Source organism: Anomalospiza imberbis, chromosome 20 (assembly GCF_031753505.1).
Source record: "Anomalospiza imberbis isolate Cuckoo-Finch-1a 21T00152 chromosome 20, ASM3175350v1, whole genome shotgun sequence".
Lineage (NCBI taxonomy): Eukaryota > Metazoa > Chordata > Aves > Passeriformes > Viduidae > Anomalospiza > Anomalospiza imberbis.
In genome coordinates, this window is record NC_089700.1 from 11,246,256 (window position 1) to 11,271,690 (window position 25,435).

The 25,435-nt window shown below is 39.6% G+C and overlaps 1 protein-coding gene across 5 annotated transcripts in view; it reads left to right on the top strand.

Moving 5' to 3' along the window:
- PITPNM3 (PITPNM family member 3) overlaps nucleotides 1-25,435 on the top strand; it is a 52,621-nt gene that overhangs the window by 4,037 nt on the left and 23,149 nt on the right. For 2 of the 5 annotated variants that reach the window (XM_068210814.1, XM_068210811.1), the window contains exons 2-5: nucleotides 4,794-4,889; nucleotides 10,142-10,249; nucleotides 23,094-23,170; nucleotides 25,161-25,396. In XM_068210814.1, coding sequence (XP_068066915.1) covers nucleotides 4,794-4,889; nucleotides 10,142-10,249; nucleotides 23,094-23,170; nucleotides 25,161-25,396 — 517 coding nt within the window. Of the gene's footprint in view, nucleotides 1-3,790; nucleotides 3,997-4,793; nucleotides 4,890-5,450; nucleotides 5,473-10,141; nucleotides 10,250-23,093; nucleotides 23,171-23,820; nucleotides 24,024-25,160; nucleotides 25,397-25,435 lie in introns of those variants that run through there. The other 3 variants (XM_068210812.1, XM_068210813.1, XM_068210815.1) reach the window with 3 other exon arrangements.

A 25,435-nucleotide genomic window follows, 5' to 3' on the forward strand; every position in this document is an offset into this window, starting at 1 on the left:
GCTGGGCCATCTGCAAAGCTTGAAATCTCTGATAATATGACAGTAAAGTAAGTAATATTGAATTCATTTTACAGTAAAGCCCAGTGCTATAATTGCATCCAATGAAAACTGCTCCTCTTACCCCAAGCTGCTTGAATGCATTTTTCTGTCAAGTCTGGTGTGAGCACACCTGAGCTGGGTTGGCCTCTGGAGCCAGCCTGTGATGCTGCCAGTACACAAGGGGCTGTTATGGCTGGCATTTGGCCATTTGGTCAAATTTGGCATTTGGACAGCCATTTGGTTTGTCCTGCTTGCCTGACAAGGTAGCCAGTGATACATGCATTGGTAAGGAGAAGAGGGAGATGCTGGAGTGGCTCTTAAACTGATGCTTCTGGGCTGAGCCTACTGTGCTGCTACTCTGCCCTCACAAGTATGTTTCAGGAATGAGATCACCATACTCTTTCATTCCCAAAGAGTATGTGCTGCTCCTGCCCATGAAGTGCTTCTGTAAACAGTGATGTGATGACTCCAGTAATGGGGGGTTTTTCAGTTGCAGTAAGTGTTTTTAAAAGCTATTTCAAAATGAGGAGAAGGCAAAACCAGTGAAGAAAGGTAACATGGCTGTGGTTTCACAGCAGGGCTTATTTCCTGCTATATTTGAAAATTAATTTTCTGCTCGTTAGATCCAGTAGCAGATTCAATCCCTGGGCCTTGGTAAGGTGTGCTTAGAGGAGATCATCTCCACAGGAAAATGTTCCTTCCTTTTTCCAGAAGTTATTCTTGTGCTCTCACACCTTTCACCTCTAGGTGTATGCCACCTAAGGACCTGGGGCCTGTAGTGTATGGTGTTGCTTTGTGCAGTCAGAATTGATGCCAGTTACTGGAATGGAAAAGGAAAGTGGATGCCTTTTCTTTCTCCAGAATTGGTGTGCATTTTGAATACAATCTTTGCTTAACAGGTAATATTGAAACAGTATTTTTGGTACTGGTAGCAGAACATGTGCATACTACTGAGTGACAATGGTGAGCTGTTCTGTCTTAGGATGCTTGGGACTTCTATGATGAATGTGTTTTAGACACCAGGCCTTCCAAAGGATATAAGAAAATTATTAAAGTTGGGAATCAACAGCATTAGCTATTCAGTTTTCAGAGGAAAACCTTTTATTCTTACACTTTTTCAGAGCCTCTTCAGCCTTACTTCATTTCTTACCTGTTTTTCTGTTTCCATTTCCTTAGTCCTGAGAATGCTGGCTAATGACCAGTAGGGTCACTTTAATTCTTCTTGTGTTTTTCCTTTTTTTTCCCTCTCTTTTAGAATCACCCTCATATCACATGTAATGAAGTGTGCTCATGCACTGCTTAATTTTCATATCATTGCCAGCTTGTAAAAATAAGAGACATCTTTGGAAAGAATTTGGGTTTATGCCCCCTGACCAGAGGAAGCTAGAGCTGATTCTTCTCTTATATATACTTTTCAACTGCTGTTGATTTCTTATAGAGCTATGGTAGAATGAGCCCTGCTGGTGTTTGTGGGTGAAAGTAGAATTGGCATTTTCCATGACTGTTCTGCTCCTTAGGTCTATTTGTGGAACATATCAGAGATTGCATCATTTTAGTGGGTTGTTCCTTCTCTGGATGGACAGCATTAGAAGCTGCTGGTATGTGAGTGGGAACTGTTTCTTCTGCTGTTTGCTGGAATTATGTACACTCACTAAACACCAAGGATTAAATTTGCCTTGCATCTGAATTAGGATGACGTGTACAGAGGTGCAGTCTGACTTGCCTTCAACTGAAGTGCGAGTGTTGCATAATAGAACGTGGAACTATTTCTGTAGCAGTTTTTACTCAAATAAGATCCTCGCTATTTTGCTGCTTGTCACAAGAGGTTGCAGCTGATTGTGATCTGTGGCTCTTCCCCTTATGGAAGCTGTTAATCAGGATGTAGATTTCAGTTGTGATCCTTATACATAGTAGAGGTAAGGAAATCACTATCTAACATGCAGCACAGCACCTCCATTAGTCACCAGATCACTGATGCAGCAACGTACCAGTGAAATTCCAGCTGTTCTTTGTTGAAGAAAAAAAAAAAAAAGACTTTTTTTTTTTTTTTACTGAGGAAAATCCCTGATTGTAATCTTAATTACAATTACTTACAGTTAGTGCTAGCCTAATTAGAGCACTGAGCCTCTGTTCATAGTGCTGCAATGATGACTCTGCTCTTGTCTTCTCCCTAGCTTTTACTGTGGCTCTGTGCTCAGGGCAAGCCCCTGCCAGCTCCCTCTGTGACAGGTGACTGTCACAGAACTTGGCAGTTCTGTGCAGAGAGAACAGGTTAGATAGGAAACTTTACTTCTGCTTCTTCTAGAAGAAAAGCACCTGTGCATTTCTCTGGGCTCTCCTTCCACCTCTGGGAAATGTTACTCTTATATCCTGCTATCCCTCGTGGTGCTGCCTTGGCAGCTGGTGGGGAACTAGTGTATGTGCTTCCAGTTCAACTATTGTGACTCACAAATTGGTCATGTAGTGCTCAAGGCATTTCTGCATGCTTTCCCCTTCTTTGGTCAGAAAGTGTGATACTGAACAACTGAAATGAAATAAAAGCTGCTTCCTGGGTGGAAAAATTTCTGAAATCTGACTGCTAAGAGTCAGCTGACTGATCTGATAAAGGGTAGGTTCACTGCCGTAGAAGCATAAAGGGTCATTACCGAGGAGCTCACCTGTGTTCTGAGGTAGGGCTGGTCTTTTCATTCTCTGAAACAAAATTATAAAATAAGATATGCAGCAGTTGACAGTATAAATCAAATCAGTGAGTCCAGGCAATGCCTGTGTCTAATAAAATCAAGAAATGTTAATAGAGTCCTCTGAAGGTGCCTAATGCTAATCTGCTGGCACAGAAGGAAGCAGACTCAATAGGACCAATGTGTTAGGGCAATGCAATGCAGTCCAGATGTGGAGAGCTGTTGCAGTGAGCTTTACACATATTTATGCTGCTGACTGTGGTTATGTTTAAGCTGCTTCTAAATCTAGAAGCATTCCCAGTGCAATATAATAAAACTTATGCTCCCAAGATCTTTTCTCATAGCCAGAATTTATGCCTGGATATTTGTGACAGTTTTCCCTGCCCTCTCTTCACATTCTACATCAAACTCCAAGGTCCCTGGAACCATGGGCTTTTTTGTGGGGTGAGTACTATTATTGATTTTCAGCCACACTAGTGGCAGCTCTTCTCCAGGGAATTGCTATTTGCTTTGGAGTACCTTTGAAGTTTTTACAATTTTTTTTATTTTTATAGCCTCCTCCCTCCTTTCGTTCTTCCTTCCTCTCTCTCCCCCTCCCTCACTCCCTCCTTCCTTCTGTCCAACCCTCAATTCATCACTGTTTTTTCTGTGGTGCTTCCACCTTGTGCTTTTGGAATTTTGGAATGCCTGCTCTTCCAAGCATTGATCCAGTGCAGACTTATTTTCATTTGAAGTTCAGAATAGTGTTCTTTCTACCACTGCTTTGGTGACTGTAGTGATGCATTTTAGGATAGATATATATCTGAATGGAGGGGCTCCAGTAGCTGCCAGATATCACTGGACACATTCCCAATACATGCTGTACTCTTGTAATGAATACTGCCTCTTTAATAACCATTTAAAAAAACATATTAAAATGCTATTAATTGATTATTATTTTTATTTACTTCCTAATAACCAATTTTTTAAGCCTATTAAAATGCTATAAATTGATTATTGTTTTTACTCACATCTTGGCCAGCCAAAATCTGCTGCTTCTTACCACCCTTCACTTATATTTCTGATTAATTCAGCTGTAGGTGGAGTAAATGAAGAACAAAAGGCTGTGACCTAGTGGCATGTTTTCTTCAGAATAATACAGAAGGATGCATCCTCTGTTTGAGTTGCTCTTTTACTGCTGAGAGAAGAAGAATGCTTTTGTGGCCAGGGGCTCAGGATATTAGAATCAGGTCTGGTGTCATCATTTGTGGAAATGAATAAAACGAAGGACACTATTCTGGTGGGTAATGAGTGTCCTTTCTACAATAGTGTTGTTAGGGGTGTGGTGGATTTGATCCCTGCTTCTCCACTGATTGTGGAGAGACTTTGTTGTTAATATAAGGAATATATTTCACTACTTCTTTCTAGTGTTGGGTTGCTTAGATGTAAGGAGAATTCAGATATTTAAGCAAGTCTGGTTTACTCACTGTAAATTAGTTTGAGTACGATAATCCATTAGGACCAGCTAAGCTGTGACTATATCTGTTACTGTACCTATTCTAATGTGGTTTTCCTTTCCTGTCTTCAAATGGCAAGCTTCAAGTGAAAGCCCCAGGCCCCAGCACAGCAGAGCTCTCTGATGGAACCAGTTCAGTGAGTGAGAAGTAGCTTGTGTGCAAATCTGTGTGCCAAAGAAGATGGCACTTATTTTAGGAGTTAAGTTGAATTTAAGTGGGAGCTACTGTCGTGTCCTGGGGAAATGTTGCTTTGTGTCTTAGAAACAATGTGCAATTCGAATGTTGGAATGGAGCAGTCAGATTAATTCAACAGAAAAGACTTTATCTTTTGAGGTCACTGCATTAGCTGAATGCAGGCTTATCTTTGACACAAACTTGATTTAATCACTTTGGTTAAGTGGAAATATTTTTTTGCCATCCTGAGAGCTCTGGCTGGCTGACAGTTGAGATTAAAGTGTGCATGACAACCATCCTCCTGAGGCACCTACACAAACTGTTCATTAATGTGTTGGGTCAGGGTCTTTTCTGGAGCAGAGGTGAACATTCCCTTGTGTTAATGTGAGTCTCATTGTATTTCCAGCCCGCCCATGCCGATTTGGTGGCGCTCAGCGGCACATGCAGAGTGTTCTCAGAGACTCTGTGGAGAGCTCCGACGATGAATTCTTTGATGCACGAGGTGAGTACACATTTTTGTCCTCCACTCCCCATTTTTCCCCCAGTTTTGCAAGAACTAAGTAAACTCCTTCATGGGTGAACTGACAACATTGTCTTTATCAGACAAAACCTCCATCAGTTCTTCTATCCAGGATTTGTGAATGGACCTAAATTTACAGGAGTTTGGTGAGGTGCTGGCGTGGATGAGTGAGCTGCCCTGAGCAGACTCTGGCATCAGAACCAGCAAGACACCACCAGTGCAGACCTCATGGGGCCTGACCCTGGTCCTTCCCAGCTCAGACGGTGTTTGAGGTTACAATGGGGGTGTTCTTGTTCACAGTTCCTGTTGAAGGCCATGAGTGTTCATATTACTGATGGCCAGCTGTTAAGACCAATGTCTTAAGTTTTCCACTCTATCAAAACTTCCTCTGGAGGGACTGGAATCTCTGCTTGTTCAAGGAGCAGTATTTGAATGCTTGCGGATTTCATCACAGGATATTCTGACTTGGAAGGGACCCACAAGGGTCATTGAGTGCAGCTCCTAAGTGAATAGCCCATAAGGGGATCGGACCTGTGACTATGGCACTGTGCTCTAACCTGCTGAGGTAACTGCAGCACTCCCTACGTCATCTGTGAGACCCTGAATCTTGACATGGTTGGTAACATGCCAAGTTTCATTCTGAAGTGGGAGAAGAATTTGTAGGTTGTGTACATACACAATCTCCCACCTTGAGTGGGAGGCTGGGGCTCTGGTTTTGATTCTGTTTCCAGGAACCAAAATTTACGCTTTTCTGACACATTTCACTTGCTTTTTCTGAAAGAGCTTTCTTTAAATACTTAAGTTTTAACATCATAATAGTCTATGTAGTCTGAAATGCTTGCAATGACAGTCGCTATCATTATTATAATGGTTACTTGAAATAAAAAGTCACTGCTATGTAAAGATAATGAACAACATCTGTTACTGAGTTGTTAATCCCCTAATAATGGACTTTTAGTGAGAGATAATAATATGTGATAAATTGTTTCTGTGGATCAAAATTAAATGTCCATGTGAGCATGAAGAGAATGAGAGATGGTGATCTTTTCTCACTGGGTATTCAATGAGAATAGGATACCCAAATTGTTTAAGCTGCATTTAAATCTTAAGCTTTAGTGAATGGAAGAGTTGGAAATAGAAAAGAAATATACCGTATGCTGATCTTCCTCCACACTGCCTTTGTGCTTTGCAATGTTCTACCATGTGCTTAAAATAGCTGTCTTGATGATTTCAGCAATGTTTCCAAATTCCGTGTGAAGCTGCAGTTGTAACTTGGAGCACCAAATCATACTTCAGATTTTTTCTCCATAAAGAGAACTAAAATGATGATGTTTCAGACATTCTAGATGGCATAGTTTTCTTTGATGGGAATAGATCAAAAGTGTGACTAGATTCTGTCTTTGGGAGTATGATCACTTACTGTGCTTGATGGAATATTCTTTTGAATCATCAAGATCTATTGTTCAGTAATGCTTTGAAGGTCAGTTTGATGCCTGCATTTTTGGAGCTGGTGAGGCATCACTGTAGACTAAGAACAAGAAATGCACTTTGAATTTGCTGGACGTAGTCCATATTGAGTTGACACAACTATTTCCAAGTTTAGATTACTTGATAGTTATCTTGCAAAAATGCTCTTCAAATTAAGTTTTGTTTAGATAGATTTTCATTTCTTCATATCCTGTCACTGGTCACCAGAGAGATATCAGCAACTCCCTCTCCATGGCCCACCTTGAGGAAGTTGCAGATTGCAATGAGGTCTCTCCTCAGTCTTCTCTTCTCCAAACTGAACAAAACAAGGGACCTCAATCGTTCCTCATAAATCTTAGTCTTGAGGCCATTCAGCATCTGGATGCTCTCCAATAGCTTTAGATCTCTCCTGTATTATGGCACCCAAAACTAGACACAAGGCTCAGTGTGAGGTTGCGCCAGAGCAGAGTGGGGCAGCCACCTTCCTTCAGCTGGCTAGGCTGCTGTGCCTGGTGCACCCAGGACACTGCTGGCCCTTTTAGTTGCCAGGATGCAGCGTTGACTCATATTCAATTTGCCATCAACCTAAACCCTCAGATCTCTTTCCCCACGGCTTCTCTTCAGCCCCTTCTCCCACCGTTTGTAGGTCTAACCAGGATTTCCCCATCCCGGGTGCACAGTCCAGCACTTGCACATGTTACATTTCGTATGGCTGGTGATTGTGGTCTATTCATATCTCTCTGCAAGGCCTCGCTAACCTTGAGGCAGTCCATAGGTCATCCTAATTTAGTATCATCTCTACTTTCTCCCAACCAGCCTTTCAGAAATAAAGTGTTTAAATGTCAGGAAAATAAATGTACACAGAGGTATAAATACTAGCAAAAGAGGCAGAAGGCGTTTCTACACTCAGAAACTCTCTTGGTGATAAGGGAGCTTGTGTCTTTGGTAGAGGAAAACATGTGTGTGGGCTGAAGTAATTGGCATTATCAGTAGGTTAAATTTAGCACCAAAGAAACAAGAAGAGTTGATTTGTGCTGGAGTGAGAGAGACCTGTCCAGGACAGAGACTGTGGCTTTCACCTCCTAAAAATGAGGTAACTTGATACCCGTTTTCTGTCTCCAGCATAAAATTTTGTGCAGTGTTTCTTACCTATGTTCCTCACCCATTCTCTGTTACTTATACAGAGCGCTTCATCAATGTTTGATATTCTTGCAGCTGCACAGTGCAGCTGGAGTTGAGTACTATGGAGTTTCTTCATGGGAGAATTTGGAAGCTATCCCACATCTACCCATGTGTAATTTGTACTTCATGGACAGCCTGAAGTAGGAAACAGTGGGCACAGCAGTTGGCACCATTAAAACATAACATTAGTGATCTGCTTTTGTATTCTGAAAAACAGCTGGGGTCAAATCTCAGTTTCTCAAACAAAGAAGTTTCTGGCTGGCAGCCTTGTAAACAGAGAATCAAGCACCTGTGTTTGAGATGAAGCAGCTGTACATGTTTTGACTGTTGATTCATCTGTCATGGCTAACTACTTAATTCACTGAAATCCATACTGTAAGGGAGAAGTAATATTTTACTGTTTTAGATTGCCTGGCTTTCCTTTGTTTCTTGCTTTCCATGTGACATGCCATAATTTAGGCAGGAATTTTACAGTGTCAAAATGTAAAATTATATTTGATGTGGGAAACTACCTTATAATTTAACTTCAATGTACCGCTGATCACAAAAGGTGAAAATTACACCTGAATACATCATCACTAAATTGTCAGAATATGAAATTCCATGGTTGACTAACATTTTTTCTCAGATTCGAAAAGCTGCTCAGAGAAGCCTGCACATTCCCATTTGTCTGTTTTATTAGACTTCCACAACAGACAGGCAAACACCCCCATACCGATCTCCCCACACCCTTTAAGCTGAAAATAGATCTTCCATAACACAGCCCTGGAGGCACATGTCTCTCATTTGTTTTCAGTTCTTTTCACTGGTCTTCGTGCCTGCTGCACACACCTGACAGAGTTTAGGGCCATCAGCTGTGCTGCTGCTTGGTCTTCCGATGCCAACACTGGACTTTGCTCAAGAAGAACAAAGCAGGAAAACAAAATCTATAGTAGAAAACCATTATCTCTCATTTTTATTTGTGGGTAAAATGTTACACCTGTCTGCCAGACACTCACCGCTGCTACGCCCTAAGGAGGTCTTGAGAGCTGTGTTTGTTCTGTGCTGCTGCTATTTTGGGCACTTTTCCATCTGTATTTGTGCAGTTGTGCTGAGGGGCTGGTGTGAGGCTCAGGGGGGAAAGACACTTACTGACACTTCAAAAAGTTGGCAGGAGGAGCAGCAGCAGTAAGGACTAAGCACAAAATAACACTGAAAATGCCCATCATAGTCAGATGGATTTTTAAACCACTTGTTGCAGGGGGGGAGGGAAGAGACCAAAACCATCATGGCTCCTTCCTTTCCTCCTTATAGAACTTTAAATAGATCAGCCTCTGAGAGAAAGTCACAAAAAACTGAGCAAAATGCTGTGCTAAGTGGTTGATTCTTTATGCCTCAGCGAGCAGCTGAGATTGCATCAAGTCTCAGGGGGCTTTGCTGGATCCAGCTTATCTGATAAATGACGTTTATCATTGTTTATAAAAGGTATTACTTAGGGAGAGATAAGATATGATGGCGGCTGTGAAGTGATTTATGCAATCCTTCATACATATCCATGTTTCTCCTTCTCTAGTACCAAGATCTTTCTAAATGAGACAGGTACATATGAGAGAACATGAACGAACATAAATTTTTAAATCATTTAGAGGCCTCCTGCAAGGTAGGCGTTTGAAAATTATTATTTTAGCCAGAAATGTCCTGGCTAAATTATTCTGTTTTTTCACCCATATTAGAACCTATCTCTCTACGAAAGACAGTAAGAGAGGACAGAATTTGACCCATTCTCTGAATCTGCCTTAACAAGTAAAGAACTGTTACTACTTATTTTACTTGCCTTTTTTCTGCGTGTTTGCCCTAGGTACAAAGACCATTCTGGGTTGTATCCAGCCACTTCCCGGCTGAAATGCTTTGAGTAAATTTATTCAGTAAAGATTGATGTACCCTTCTTGCCAAATAGCTGTTAAATTGAGGGAAAATATTTTCCTACAGTTTCTAGGCCTGTTTGGTTTTGGGTTTGTTTTTTACAAAAGAGTTAATATCTATCTGCAGATTGTGTTTTGTGCTTTCAGTTTTTCCTACCCCACTTCCTGGGTGGGATCTCAGTAAAAGAGATGGTTCTCTGTGCTGTGGGCTTGGTTCCATTCCATTGTGTCCCTAGGTGAAAATGTAAAGCTTTAGGTAGCACAGGTGCCTTTGATAAAAGGAGAAAAGTCTTGAATTGGTCTGTGTGTCTACGCTTCCCTCGTCTGCCTTTTGAATGTTCTTCAAATAAAAAAAGTTAAAAAAAAAACCCAAACCAACCAACCAATCTAACACTCAAAGTGATTATTATAGACTTTGTTTTGCAGTGGCTGCTCAAGAGACAAAAGCTTCAGACAGTCCTCTCTTTTCCATGTTTTTCCTGTACATAATCTATGAAGCATATAGGATTGCTGTAAAGCATATGAGTAGGCAAGAAGCTTTCCTGGGTAGTCCTGCATAACCTGTTATATGTTCCCATTAGGGGCTCTAATCAGTGTTTATTTATCTCTTGATTACTAGTTCTCACCCTGTCTTTTTTCTCTTGTTTGTCACAGCAATTTATTCTGTTCTTTTTCCTTTTACAGAAGAGATGGTGGAAGGAAAAAATGCTATTCTCATAGGCATGAGCCAGTGGAACTCAAATGACCTTGTTGAGCAGATAGAAACAATTGGGAAGCTTGAAGAAAATCAAGGTAACTTTTGGCTTGTATTACGTAGTGCTTAAGGGTTAACAAGAACATCTGACTACTGAAGCAATTACTTTTTAGCTACTTTGTAAATGTTCTACAGAAGTAATGTCATTTTACAGCATCCCATAGTTAAGAGATTTACGTAGATGTGTAAGTGACATTTTAGTCCAGAGAAATGAATTGCAGTGATCTCTTTCAGGAGAAAACTTTGGCAGACCAGGTAATACAAATGTATTGGCTTCAGTGGGAAGTCAGTGTTGGTCTCAGCTGAGCAGCAAGATAGATTACAAGACTAAAACTTATTTTTTCTTGTATTCAATGTGTGAGAGACTTCTTGTTGTCACCAGGTTATTTTGCTCCTGAAAGTCAATGAATCCTTATCTGGAATTTCTATGGGGACACATACTTTCAGGTGTATTTGGGGCCATTTTTATGTAAATATGTATGTAACTGTGAACCACTGAAAGGAGTGGGAAATGGGCACTGATACAGCAGTAAGAATTTGGGACTTAGGGTAGAAGCCTAAGCAGTGTTATTGTTTCTTTGGCTCCTAAGTTGCATAGTTGTTTGAAAATTAAATTACCTTGTTGACTTCAGGGAGAGAGAAAGACCTAGCTTGCTTCTCCATCAGTGATATGGGGCTCAGGCATAATGGTGCTTGTTAATTAATCTAGTTTTAAAAAGAATTCAATATACTTGTCCATTTTAGGAGGCTTTTCTTTATGGATTTTCTACGTGTAGTCAATCCTGAAAATATCTGCAAACAGGTTTATTTAAGTAAACGGGTATATATAAAAGTAATATTTATCTGAGTCACAAACTTCTTGATTACCTACCATGAGAATAATTTTTTTTGTAGGACTTAACTGACAGGTAGACACAATACACACAGTGTATTTACAGCTGTTAAATAGGTAAATAGAGAAAAAAAAGTCAGTTTTGCATTTGCTTTTAACATGATATCAAGGCCTCATTTATGTTGCTTGCTAATTTATTCAAGGATTCAATGGCAATTTTTAAGATATACTATAGATGTTATACCTGTTGTAAATATGGCATTTTCTATGCTACAAAGTGCCAAGAAAAAGTAATACATTATTATATCAATTATGAGTTAGTCTTCTAAATAGCTAGCCAAGAACCATTTATCCTTGAATTCTTGCAGGAATTTCTCTACTTCTCCCATTCCTGGCAAAGATTTAGAACAGGGCGTTTTTTCACGTTAGCACCTTTGTATGAGGATGGGTTTGTTTAACTTTTTTCTTCCACAGCGCCCTTTGTGCTGGACACTAAGGAAAGAGTTGTAAGAGACTGCTTTTAAGGTTTTCTGCTGTTCAGAAACAAGGCTGGAAACGGCATGGAGTTTTTTTGCATTATGCAGTTGAATAACTGTCGCAGAGAATGTGAGACGCAGGGTTGCGAGCGAGATGTGCACAAACAAAGGAAGCAGTCCTGAGTTACACTCCATCCTTCTGCATACAAAGGGTTTCTATTTTCATTTAAGCTAATTCTCTGTGATGTTTTGCAAAAGAAAGAATTTTTTATCTGTTCTTTCCTTTTCTTAATTTCTTTTCATACACGTCTGTTAGAAACTGTAGAACCAGAATACCTGACTTGGAACAGCCAAGGAATTAATGTATGCTAAGATGTATCTGCATTCTGATGCCGTGTCACTTGTGCTGCCAGTTGGGTCACAGTTCATTGTGCTGAGCTTGACTGTCCTTAATGGCGATTCCAGGCAAGGACTGAAGTTGGTGAGAACTTGGGCTAGCACAAGTCTGAGCTAATATTACATGTACTCTATCTTGTTAAGCCAGAATGTGATTTCACTGTTTCAGCAGTGCAAAAGAAACCAGAGTTCTGTCTGTAAAGTTGACCTGACAGAAATCTTCTTTGATGCACCCTTGCTAAATACAGAAAACAACACAAACAGCAATCAAGCTGAATTAAATGTTCACGAAACTGCATACATTATGTTGATGCAGATGCCTTTCTTGTTGTAGAACAAAAGTATTTTCACACATCATAGTTACACATTTAAATTCACTCCTGGTGCTAAGTATTCTGTCTGTTTCATTAAGGGAAACTGCATGTACTCACCACTAGGAACAAATTCAGTCTGGTGGTTTTCAGTCCTCCAGCTATCTTGAGATCACATCCTTACTTTTAATATATATTGCTAGTGTTTCTAAGTTTGAAGTTATTGTTGGTTTGTTTTTGTATAGTGCAGTGTAGGTAAGTTGACGTAAGGTGAAGAAGATTTTTCATATACTTTGAATTTAGTATATGCTTTATATTGCATTACTTGAGTTTTTTGTGGTGGGAAATGAGATTCCTATACATGTTAACTTATAAACCAGGCAAATACTTGTTTCAGAAAAAAATGTCATTCAATTCAAGCTAGTAATTGACATGTAAACTTAAACCTATGTCAGCATTTCAAAGAGTGAAATCCTGACAAAAAATGCTGGAGTATGCATTATCCATGAGGTCAAGACATGTTTGTTTTGAGACCAAACCTACATAAGACTCCAGATAAGGTCACGTGAATAAATACTAGGGTTATCCTCTCACCCTCAATTGCTATCTCTTGTTATATTGGCCTTTTGTAAATTTGGGCTTGAGAGCTGGAAAGTATTATGAAAGTTTAGCATACCATTTATTTTTTTCTTTTTCTTCTTCTCTCAAACATGCAAATTAAAATATGAGAGAATCCACAAACATCTCAAATGAATGAAGAACCACAGAGCTTCATAGGGAGATAATAAATTCCTGCCAGTGCAGTTGGAGTTTATCTGTATTGTTATGATTCAATCTCCATATACAGCCAGTAGGCTTTTCAGCTCTTCAGCCTTTATTTTGTCACCTCTTTCCCCACCTTCCCTCAGTTCATTTTATTTTTCTAAAGAGTAGAAGAAACATGAAGCTGCCAAGGAATGGGCAATGCAGCTCGATGCCAGGATACCTTGGCTTTGCCAGCTGACCAGTGTCACACATCCATGGACATGAACCAGCTTTAATTACCCTGAACAACAGTGAGAAAAAGGCTGAGTTGTTCTGCAGCTTTAGTAGATCAGACTGCCCTTCCTGAGCTGGTAACTTCCACATTAGGGAATTTTATTTACTTCTGCCTTCCTAACTGCTGAGCAGAAGCAGTTGGCATTTTTTGGGTCATTTTCATAGACATAACTGCTGTATAACTTTGTGCAAGCTACATTGCAACATCATACCTCCTTTTTTCATCAGATCTAATAAAATATACAAGCTTGGAAGTTTTTCTTGTATTGAGCTTCTCTTTTTTTCTGTGACTGTCTGGTTTTCTGCCTGTCCTCAGTGAACCAACAGCTATTGCTGGACAGCTCTGATTCTTGGACATTTTACTGGAAATGATAGGACGGGTTATATTTCATTACAGTTGCTGAATATCCCAGAACCAAGCTTGGCTTTTGCAAAGCCAAGATTTCAGAATTTAGCAAATGCCAACCTTGAGATCTTAATGTGATCTGCATCAATTTCCTTTGCCTATTTGCCCCAACACACTGGTTTTAATTACTTAGTAGTGTGATAGTAATGGATTGTGTATATCAGGTTTGCTTACTGTCTTTGACATGGGTAGAAAGAGAGCTTTTGTCTTTAGCAGTGGTGGAAGACGTCTTGGAGGAAAGTTTGTCTTGCTGTGAGGAGAAAGTGCTTGTACATCTTTCTTGTCTATGGATAGCTTTTTCCTACAAAAGCTTCCCTTAGAAATTTAGAGAGATGTGAAGATGATCTTCAGGAACATGGATGTATGAGGAGGAAGGTTGAAATGGTTGGTTTAGAATATGTATTAAAATCACTGTTGCTAGATATTTGCCGTAATGTGAGTTTGTGGTGTAGTTGTGGGATAATTAGTAATTGGCATGTTTTTGTTTGGTTATTTCTTTTAAGGAAAAGAAATATATATCTTTGTAGTATGTGACAGAATTAGATAATATCTGAAACTTGGTGTGTACAGTCTCTGATTTTTTTTTGACTGTGCATTCTTGTACAACTCATGGTTCTCAGGAGCACATAATTTCTGTCTTTCACCAGAAGGTGTAATTAATCATAGAGAGATTTGGGTTGGAAGGGACCTTAACACCCATCTCATTCCACCCCCTGCCATGGGCAGGGACACCTTCCACTGTCCCAGGTCGCTCCAAGCCCCATCCAACCTGGCTTTGGACACTTCCAGGGATCCAGGGGCAGCCACAGCTTCTCTGGGCAACCTGTGCCGGTGCCTGAGCACCCTCAGAGGCATTAATTTCTTCCTAATACCCAAACTAAACCTACTGTCTTAGGTTTAAAGCCGCTCTCTCTTGTCCTGCCACTGAATGCCCACTGGCCTGCTGAAGAGAAAAATCAACCAGGCTATTATCCAAGGTCACAAGTCCTGCCAGAAGCGGGCTTCTTTCCCTGGGCCCCGGATCACAATATTTGTCACAGTGTTTCCTTCTGCATCCAGTAAAGGATGGAGATTCTCCTTGGCCCTCTTTTTGTGGCTGACATATTTGTAAGAAGCATTTTATTTTGTCTTTTCTAGCAGTAGTTTTAAGACTAAGTACTTGTTGGGCTTTAGCCCTTCCAGTTTTCTCCCTGTGTAACCTCACAACAGCCCTGTAGTACTCCCCAGTTGCTTGCCCCTTCTTTCAAAGGTGATGTGCTCTCTTTTTTCCTCTGAGTTCAAGCCAAAGCTCTCTGGTCAGCCAGGCTGGTCATCTTCCTTGCCAGCTCAGCCTGCATTTTCCAAAATGTTATTGTCACAGAAACCCACTCATGCACACGCAAAAAAAGTGAAACAGGCAAAGCCCCAATGAATCTTGACTGTTTCATTGTTTTAAAACTTAATTTATTAAAAAAAAAAGAGGCCATATTTGGTATTTTTGTAGAAAATAAACAAGCAAGCAAAGAAATAACAATGTAATTTCTGTAATAAAGCTTGCCACAGATTATGACTATTTATTTAATACACCCTAATTAAATTTTAAAACCCATTAGTCGATTTTGTCAGCAACATGCTACTATTTTACTCTGCAAGTCCAGTTAATTGAATTAAAATGCTTCCAATTAGGATGAATTCTCAGGTATATTGACAAAATACAATTTAATTTTTAGTTGTTTAAAACATAACTGACTGTAAAATGCCTGTGAAATTCACCTTTCCTGTGCTTCATATGCCACACATACAGACTGATGGATTGCTTTACTGGTTACCAGCAAAATATTTGGACATGGTCAGCTTTCACAACTGGAAATTTTCATATCAGGTGAGTGAAAGGCCTTTCTTTGTCCCATTGCACAAGACTAGGTTACACAGATATTTTCATCTTTTAACAAATTGATTGTCTATCTGGAAAATAGCGCTGGCAGGGACATTGTTTTTTTTTCTGGGAGTCATTTGAATTGCCCATATAGATCAAACTTATTCTTCATATCCACCCCATTACAAGATAGTGGCTTGGAGCTGGAAGATGCTACTGTTGTGCAAGTTGTATTTGGTATGTGTATGGAAACGTGCAATTCCTTCCCTTTCTGCACCACCTAGGATTAAGCTTTTTGATTCCTACTGATTTTTTTTTTTTTAATAAATACAAGCTTAATGTTTCTCAGTGGACCATAAAGTGCTGTTGAATTCATGACATGCACTCTGACTCCCCACTACTCCAGCTGCTCTTCATAATTTCCCTTTAAGAAAATATTTCCTGAGATTTTAGTGCAGTAAATGCATCACTGAGTGATAATTTTTTTTCCTCTCTAATATAATATCTTTTGGATCTCATTTTTTCCCCGTCTAGATTATGGGGGAAAAAAAGATTGGTTTATAAATGCAGCAGCCAGTTTCTAAGAATGTCAGGGACAATTTCTTGTTCATTCCTTCAACTGCTCTTTCTGTTCTCCTTTCATAATATCCACAAGCCACTGAACAAAACTGGAAGACTAGAATCATGTTTTTGGTTAAGTTTGATGTACATCTGTGGAGTAAGCTAATTTGTAAAATCATAGAATATCTCAAGTTGCAAGGGACCCATAAGGATCAAGTCTAACTTCCTGCCCCTCACAGGACTATAAAGCTAAACTATATGACTATGTGGCAGGAGCTTAGAATTGATGTATTCTGTTGTGTGCACAAGGCTGCTAGAAAGACTTAACTTGATGACAGCGGTTCTGTTTTGAGAAAGTTTGGTTTTGTTTTGAGCAGACTGCAGAAGGAGTAGCTTTTCACAGTGCACTAAGCTCCCAGAAATTGTATTGAGCATTTCAGAGCATTAAGCATGTATGAAAATGCCTTTTTCTTGTCCCAGACTTCTTGAATTTCTCGTTAGGCCAAAGTAATGCACGAGGTAAGATGGTGCTAGTCAGAAGGGTGGGATACACTGACAGCTGCTACAAAAATTTACATGATCTTGCCCTGTACAGCAAGGTAGAGATAGGAAAGTGAATGAGAAAGTAATTGTTATTTTATTACTTTATAGGACATGAACAATTTGGCTGTGGAACAGTACTGCTTTGTCTTTCCATCAAATTAAGAGTATAACTATTCTGGTATTATGGAGAAGCATTACTCTGAGAGAGAAGTAATTAATTAACTTCAGGAGATTTTTCTTCATCAAATATTCAGATGGGTTGTTGGACAATAGGTGCAAATCTTATGTGTAAGAGGAAAGTTTACCTACATAATTTTTCAGGTTGATGTTTTTGCAGGGGAAAGACTTTGTAGTCTTTCTGAAAACCATCTTTTGTTTTCTTGTGAAATAAAATTAATCCCAGTTTAAGTCAATGATAAAGGCTGTACAGTGTTTAAACGTGTACATATGGTGCTTGGTTAGGAGCAAAGCAGAGCCTGCAGCTCCCTGTGCAATGGTTAAATGCAGTTTTGTCCAGGAGTGATGCTAAGGTGCTAACAATCAGCCCTGAGTTAGCTGCCAAGTATGACAGAAATGCAGCTATTAATTTGATCTTTAAGGTAATTTTTTTTCAGGCAAGATTGGATTTTTTTCTCTTGTTCTTCTTCCTTGTATAATTTGTGTATTTGTATAATTTCCCTGTATAATGATGTGAAGTTTATATATTTATTTCTCACTTGATTCTTTCCTGTGTATAAAATAAATCAGCAAGACCATGTTGGTCTTGTTTTGTTGAATTTTGCAATTCTGATGTTTAAAAACAGTTAATTACTAGGTCAAGGCAATAAAAAGAAAATATTTAGATATACTAAATTGGGTGTGAATTAGGATTGCCCACTTTAGTGGGAAAGGTTAATTTTTTGCGTTGCACAGTTTACATATTTTATTAAGCGACTTGTTGTGATGTGGGTACTAACCCATAGTGTCTGAAACTATAAGCTGTTGACTCGGATCCATTAAACTCCCACAGGAGACCCGTGCTTCTGTGCAAGACTGGTGCAGACTGTGGTGTCTTTAGTGAGTTCATCTGGTCTCATTTTTCATCAGCTTACTCATTCAGTCCCCATTGTTATACCTGCCATGCATCTCAGAGGTTCTCCAACATCTGTACAATAGTCAAAACACTCAGTATAACAGAAAAATCTCTACACCCTCGTGACTGCTGTGAGTTTTACCTTGTGCTAGTGTTTCTTCCTCTGTCTCTCTCGTCTGAGGGCTGCCTTGCCTAATTTTGTCCACATTGAATGTTCTGTGTAAACAAACTGCTCTCTTCCTTCCTTCCAGCAACATGTGATCTCCCCCTCCTCGTCATGCCCTTCTGGAGTCACATAATTAATTAAGTGGTGTTTTTACATAGCTGACTGTAGTGTTTATGCTGCTATTAAATTTATTGCAATAGCATCTGCTGCTGCCTATTAATGTGAAGAGTGGCAAACAGAAAATTTGGCTTAATGAACAGTAGAAGGGAAGGATGGAAACTACAGTAGTCATCAGGATCCCAAAACACATCAGATTGCTCATATAAAGAGCAGATTTTCCTTCTAGCTGCTGGTTTTAGAGAGAAGGAGTGGATTGGATTTCTGCAAATTGTTGGTGGTTTATAGTAGGGCAGTTTACTAGTGCTGTGCAACTATGGTAATTTAATTTTGTGATGCTGTATATTCTAGAATACAGCTAAGAAAATGCATGCAAAATGGAGGAAGCTTAACCTACCTCCTAAGATATTTTGTAGCTGAGAGCTGAGTTCTGCTGCAGAGAGCATTGCTTCCCTTGCAGTGTCTCCCTTTTCATTTTTCTAATCTGTATGAGATCCGGTCCACATGCTGAAATCAGCATGTGTTCTTGCATCATATTCATTGAGCCTAGAGTTCCCTGGCTGCCATTCCCATGGAGAGGATCATACCATCTGTAGGTATATCGCCTCCTTTCCTGTCCCTCTGTTTTCCCAAGTTTGACATATCTATGCTCACAGTAGTGTTACATTTGCTACGGCATTTAAGAAAATACTTAACAGATTTTTCTCTTCAGAAGTTAATTTTCCCAGGATTCTTGCTGAAGTGAAAGTCATGTTCTAAAGAGGAGCATCAATGTTGCTTGTTTCGGTGGTATGGTTATGTTGTTACACAAATTCAGATTATTAGAATGCAGAAAGTCGTGTATACCATAAAGCTTGCTGGCACTTTTTTGGCCAGTATTTCAAGACTGGATGTGTGAGGGAAGAAAGAAGAGAACAATTCCCCTGGTATCTCCTTGGTGCTGAGGCACATTACTCTGTTCTCCTGTGCTGTCCTCTGATGCCGAACCCATTATTGATGTAATCCCAGGCGAGAGCAAAACAAGAGTCAAGAATTGTACAAAATGCCCTCTGACATCTCAGGAGCACAGCTACATGGATGTGTAATGGCTACAGTCCACAAATCTAATGTTTGTGTAATGGCTATGTACCACAGCGTGACACTTAAAGGTAACTTTGTGAATCTTATTTTTACCTGCAGCTGCTTTCTCTGAAGAATAGATACGGTTATTTCTACTGGTGTTACCAATGTCTTGTGGGAAAATAAGGTGGCTTCTATTCTGATTTCAACACTGCCCAAAAAACACCTTCCTGATTTTTTCTTACTTTATTTTTCTTAGTAGCATGCAAATAAGACTAATTGCAGGTCATCCTTCAGTTCTGGGTCAGAGAAATGGCATTTTGTTCAGAATATGTTAAATTTACTGTGTGATGAAAAATAAAAAAAGTAACTGCCTGTTTCTTAAACCTACCAAATAAAAATTAATTTTCATTCTGTAGTGGACGTGTGTCTTCAGTTTCTATCAAGAGTTGTTCTTTTATGATGGAGGGTTTCTATCTGCACAGCCACTCAAATTCCTTCCATGGGAAGGAACTGTCTTCATGAAACCCATTGTTTTACATGTTGTCATTTGTGGAATTGTGTATACAAGCCCTCCAGAAGGCTGGTCTGTGCCCTTGGCATGGAGGTCTGGTTTTTGCCTTTAGCTCTCACATTCCTGTGAGCTTCACACATTGTTCCCACGGGAGTGATTGACGGCTGCTTTGTCTCAGCAATGCCTCTCTCTATGAGCTCTTGCAGTTAATATTTCTTCCCTAATAAGTTGAAAGCAGGTAGCAGTTGTGACCCAACTTCTTTGGCAGAACAACAGTCTGTGAATTGTCCTGGCAAGGAACTGTAAATGAAAGAGATTGTATATGAAATTTGAAAATATGATTTTCATTCCTCAAAGGTAAGGCATGGCACTGTACTGCAAGTACAGCTTGCACAAAGAATGGACTAAAGGAGATTTCTTTGCTGTATATGAAAAGCCTGTCATTTTTTCTGTTCTTTTTATTCCCTTCAAAACCAAATTGTCAACTGTGATAGTTGGAGCACCTGAAAAAATAGAGAATAGTTGCAGAGCTCTTTCTTTGTACTGCTGCATCCATCTGTGGAGTTAAACATTCCTATTATTCTTTATGTATTAACTCTAGTTGGATTTAGCATAACAGTATTTTTATTTCATGAGATTCAGGGACAGTGCTGACAAGTTCTAGAGTCTTCTTAGGCACTAGGCAGAAGCTTTCATTGAACACAAGAAAATCAGTGGGCAGGCAACGGCAGCACGTGCAGTTTTACTCACGTATCACAGAGGTCCACCACCTTCCCTGGTCCTTGTCATTTGCTATTCTGTTCTTTGATACCAAACACATGCCACAGGATGTTGCCTCTGTTGTTGAGCCAGGCTGTGCCCCAGGAGCAGCGTGCTATGTCTGTCGCATGTGTGAATGTACTCAAGTGGTAGGTAGGTTCTGGGAAAAAAAGTAAATGTTGCCTGCGCCTCCGAAGAAAGAACTTAGAGAAGGGATTGAGAGACCTGTATTCTTATCCCAGCTTTGAGGGTAGATGTAGGCAGAGGTAGGGTGATACCTTTGGGTTTTGTCACGGTCATATGATGGCAAAGGTGTTTACCCTCCATGGTAGTGCTGGCCAGAGTGCCATAGGGGCACTATATCTATAGGAAGGCCTTTTTCCCTATATCCTTATGTCGCTGTATATTAGGTTTTTGAATTTAGATCTGAGTACTTGCAACTTTCCTTGGGTGGGTGGACTATGGGAGGGAATGGAAGGACAGAAATATTCTTTAAACAGCTGCTAATTAAATATTTGTAATAAGAATCTGGTTTGTATTACTAGGTAAGTTATGCCAATTCTTAGTTATTAAGAAATTCAGTGGATAATTCTACAGGTTATCAAACGGATTCCTACCTACATTCCTCTATCAACTAGATTCCTCCCTACCTACGTATATGTTTCATTGCTTATGATACCTTGAAATCAAGAGCAAAATCTAGCTTCTAGCATAACCATTTTGATTACTGGATTCCAGCAGTTGTCAAGTGTGTCTGTGCTGATCTATTCCCATGGAAGCTAATTGGGGGTTTTGGAAATCAGCCTAGTAGTAGTCAGTTGCAAAATATTTACAGCAACACAGGAGAAAAAGTAAAGGACTTGATGTTCATGGAAAGAAATTTTAGTTTACATTGTGGTTTCTTTCTTCTGCAGGTGAAGAGTCTGCATTTTGCTCATCTGGCTTTCTACAGGAAAAACAACGTGAGTTGAAGTTGTTCTCATTTTGATTTGTACCAAAGCTATTCAACAACTAGAGACGGTAATAGCACTTGCTAACTAGCACAGGTCTTGTTGTATGTTACACTGAGAAGAGAAATGCATGTGGAGGGATCACGATTCTTTAAAATTTTCTTTTAAATTTGATTATTTTCAGTTTATTATTTCAATTTAATCATTTATTTTATGGATTATTATATTGTACCGGGAAAGTGCCTGTGACATGATTTAATGCATTAGTGGCTTATAGTGTTGGCTGGAGTGGTGGAGGTAGAGTACTGGAGGGTGGAGCTGTTGGTGTATACCATAGCTCACACAGGCCAGTACAACATGGCTCAGTTTGGAGTGTAGGAGCCTTCAGTGCTTTGTGCTCTGGACTTCCTTCTCCTGTCTCTGCTTAGGGAGGTGCAAGAAGTGTTGCTGTTAAAATTTCTGAGTTCTGTAAGAATGAAAAGTAGTGCCAAGCCTGGCATTGCTAGGGTTCCTTTGCTGCTGGTGCCCAACTTCATGAGTGTATTTACATGTGGCTCTGCTTTTCATCTTTCTATGCTTTTGCATTGCTTGCTAAAGAGCCGGAACTGACTTACAAAAGTCTGTGGTGTTAACAAGGGTGTTTCCTTTCATCACAGTTCTCTCTGGGGACACTGTCCTTTACCTTCCTGGAGTTCACAGTGAAATGTCAGTTCTTTATTCCTGTAGCTGTGTTCATAAGCACGTTGTCACTACGTGCCAACCCCTTCCCTTTTGGAAATCATACTTTTCCCATCTGGCCTGGTCTTTTAACTGGATTTGGAGAGCATTTTGAGTTGAGATCTGCGGCAAAATCCTGTGTGTTTCTTCTTGTCTTGTGCTCTGTAGTAGTCATTTACGAGATCTGGTGGTGTGTGTATGTGTAAGACTCATTCAATGAAGAAACTGTGGAACTCAACACAGGAACTATCTCATGCTGTGATTTTCAGAGCAGGATTGGACTCAGTGATGCATGCCATTATTTTCCTATAAACAGTGCAGTCTGCAAAGCTGCATCTGCAGTATATTTACAGTATTCTTTCTCATTTGTTAATAGAAAGCATATGTCACAGCCTTCATGTGAACATATTTCTTATGACGGATTTGTCATTATGAAGGGCTAGCAATAGTGAAGCAGATGGCAAGAAACAGCATCATTTCTCATGAGAGTGTGATAATGGAAATAGCAGCTTTCTTTGGGGACTATCACCTCTTTATGCTTTGTAGCCAGCACAAGTTCTCTTTTTTTTGGTTTTTTTTCTCCTCTAAATCTCTCCCTAATTAGCATGGCAAAATATTAGGGGTATTTGAAATGGTCTGTGTAATAAAAAAAAAAGAGGACCTGTCTTGGTTCTTAGTTTGGGTTCGAACTTTACCTCATGATCTCAGAAGTTTAGGAATGGTCATACAAATTGTCTTCTCCTAGATTCAGGGTACAAGCTTTTTTTTTTGGTCATATATCAAACCCATGTCTTTCATGCCTGCTTTGGGGTGTTGAATCACTCAGTGTTTTTCCTTTCACCTGGCTTTCGTCTTGTGGTGATCTTGAGATCTCATGTACTCCACATGAAGAGACAGGGCAACAAGTTACTTCAGGCAAAGCTAGAGATGTAGAACTTGCTTAGTGTCTCTCTGAATTGCTGGAGAACGTGTATTGTTCTGTTTGTCTGCAGGATTTCCTGTGAACAGAACTTTCTGTGTTGAAATCAAATGTGCCTTACCTCCACAGATGTCTGTAAAAGATGTAACAGACCAATATTTATATGACTAATACGTCTCTTTTCCTTTCAGGTGAATTATATAGAACCTCTTTAAGAAAACAAAGGTTCCCTGCACAAGGCAGTATTGAAATACATGAGGACAATGAGGTGAGATTGTTTCATAAAACAAGCTGTGCTGATTTTCAAGGAGTAGATGTGTGGAAATACTCTCATACTGTGTTATGTAACTGTAAACTCATCTGATGTCTTAGTGTGTTTTTCCCTTGTTTAGTAGGTGCACGTGCAATCACTGAAAATCATCACAAGATTTTTAGACGTTACTTACTCAGGTGGAAATAGGACTCAGTTTTCTGAAGAGAAATTGTTATGTCTGTTTAGTACTTGACTGGAAATTCAGGTTTTGTGAAGCAGATTCAGCAGCAGTCATGAATTTGATAATAACAGAATTGCCTTTTTTTAGAAGCAGGAAAGAATCTCAACATGTGGTCCTTCCAGAAAACTGATTAAGGTCCTCTGTCCACACATAGACAGGTAATGGAAATGTCTACCATTTTCGAAGAACTCAGTCCTACAGCCCCCTTAAAATTATGACAGTTATTGATTGACTCCAGTCAATTAGTCCTCGAGCACCTTGTCTAAGTCGTGGCTGAGCTACTACTGAGAGACAAATTAATTTTATTCCCTTGGAGTCTTCCTGTGAAAGACACCAGTTAAATTAAGCTGAGAGTCTTCTCATACCAGCGACTTCAGCAATATTAACCCACTTGATTTTTTTCTTTTTGAAGCTTTTAGTTCCACTAACTCCTCAGCAGTGCTGCTTATTTTCAAGCAGGCGTTGTCCATGGAAGGAACTACATTTAGCTTTTAAAGGGAATTAAATTTCTCTTCTGAAAACTGGAATGAAACCTTATGGAGAAGGAAATTGTAAATCAGTGCATGGAAAAGTGGAACCAGAAAAATGCTTGCATGATTCTCCTGTATTTAAGCAGATACAAGTCAGGTCAGCAAAATGCCTTCAGAATGAATACTTCTACTGGGTAGTAATATTCATGGGCTGAACAGAGATAGGAACAGGGCTGAACAGGAATAACCCACAATTCTCTAATTTTCAGTCATTTTCTGTCACCATAATACAAGTGCTAAAGTTACCCATTTCCCTTCATTCCAGAACTTAAGATTAAACTGTCCAAAACATTGCCTGATTCTGAGTAAATCACCCAATCTAGCATTTAATGATCCTTAGACAAAAAACATTACTGTTGTTTTTGCAGTGTGTTCATATTTGGTCAGGAACTAGAAATCTTCAGGAATCCTGTCATCCAAAGTGGAGAAGAAAAATAGCAGTCAAGATTTAACAACAAAAAATCTAATCTTTTAATCTGTTATTGAGTTCTTGGAGTGCACATGAGTGTCAAGGGGTAAAGAGGAAAAAAAAGGTGAAATTGTGAGACATTCAAAATGCTTTTCTAGTTTCAAGTAGGAAACATCTTGGTTATTGTACAAAACATGCTGTTTATTGTCTGTGTATGCAACTATTCACATATTCATAAATTTGTTTGTAAGTTTTATGGATATCAGCAATGATGCATTTTTTTTACTTTTTCAGTAAGTGTCTTTCATTTTTATAAGACACTACCAGACTCAAAAGTCTGAGATATCATCTGCTTTTGCTGAATGTTTTCATTGGCTGAGGAATTTGTCTTTTTGGACTTGGGATGATTTTAATGAGAACCTTGCCAGTAAATGAAGCAATCACTAGGATACCTAGACAGATAATTGCTTACGCTGCCTGTGGAGTTTGGAATTTTTATCCAGTCTCAGAGTATTTAAAGTAACTTCTGATGTACACAAAGCTGTCTTAATCTTTGTTGATCTGAAACCTGTATCTGTGCTGCACAGGGTTTCTGTCAGAGCATAGTGGGCTCTATGTGATTCAGACATACTTGAATTAAATGGAACACAGAACACGCGCACGTGCACACACATGCCCCCACCCACTCCAGTGAAGGCAAATGTCAAAAAATTATCACGGTGGGGGTGGCAGAAAAAAAAGGATCACTGCTAATGTTGACACCAAGTAAACTAACAAAGTCCATAAAAATGCCTCCTCCTTTCCTATTTTGTGTCTTTCTCACAGGAAGGAGTTCAACACCAGAACTGCAAAACTCATGTGTTAATTTTGATCCTACATGGGGGGAACATATTAGACACTGGAAGTGGAGACCACAGCAGCAAGCTGGCAGACATCAACACCTTCACTTCTGTGTTTGAGAAAGTGACCCGAGCCCATTTCCCTGCCTCTTTGGGCCACATCTTAATGAGACTTGTTCCCTGCCCAGCAATTTGTTCAGCAGCTTTCTCTCTTGTTTCCAGGTAAGTTGATTTGCATTTCCAGGTGTTTGGTTATGTATT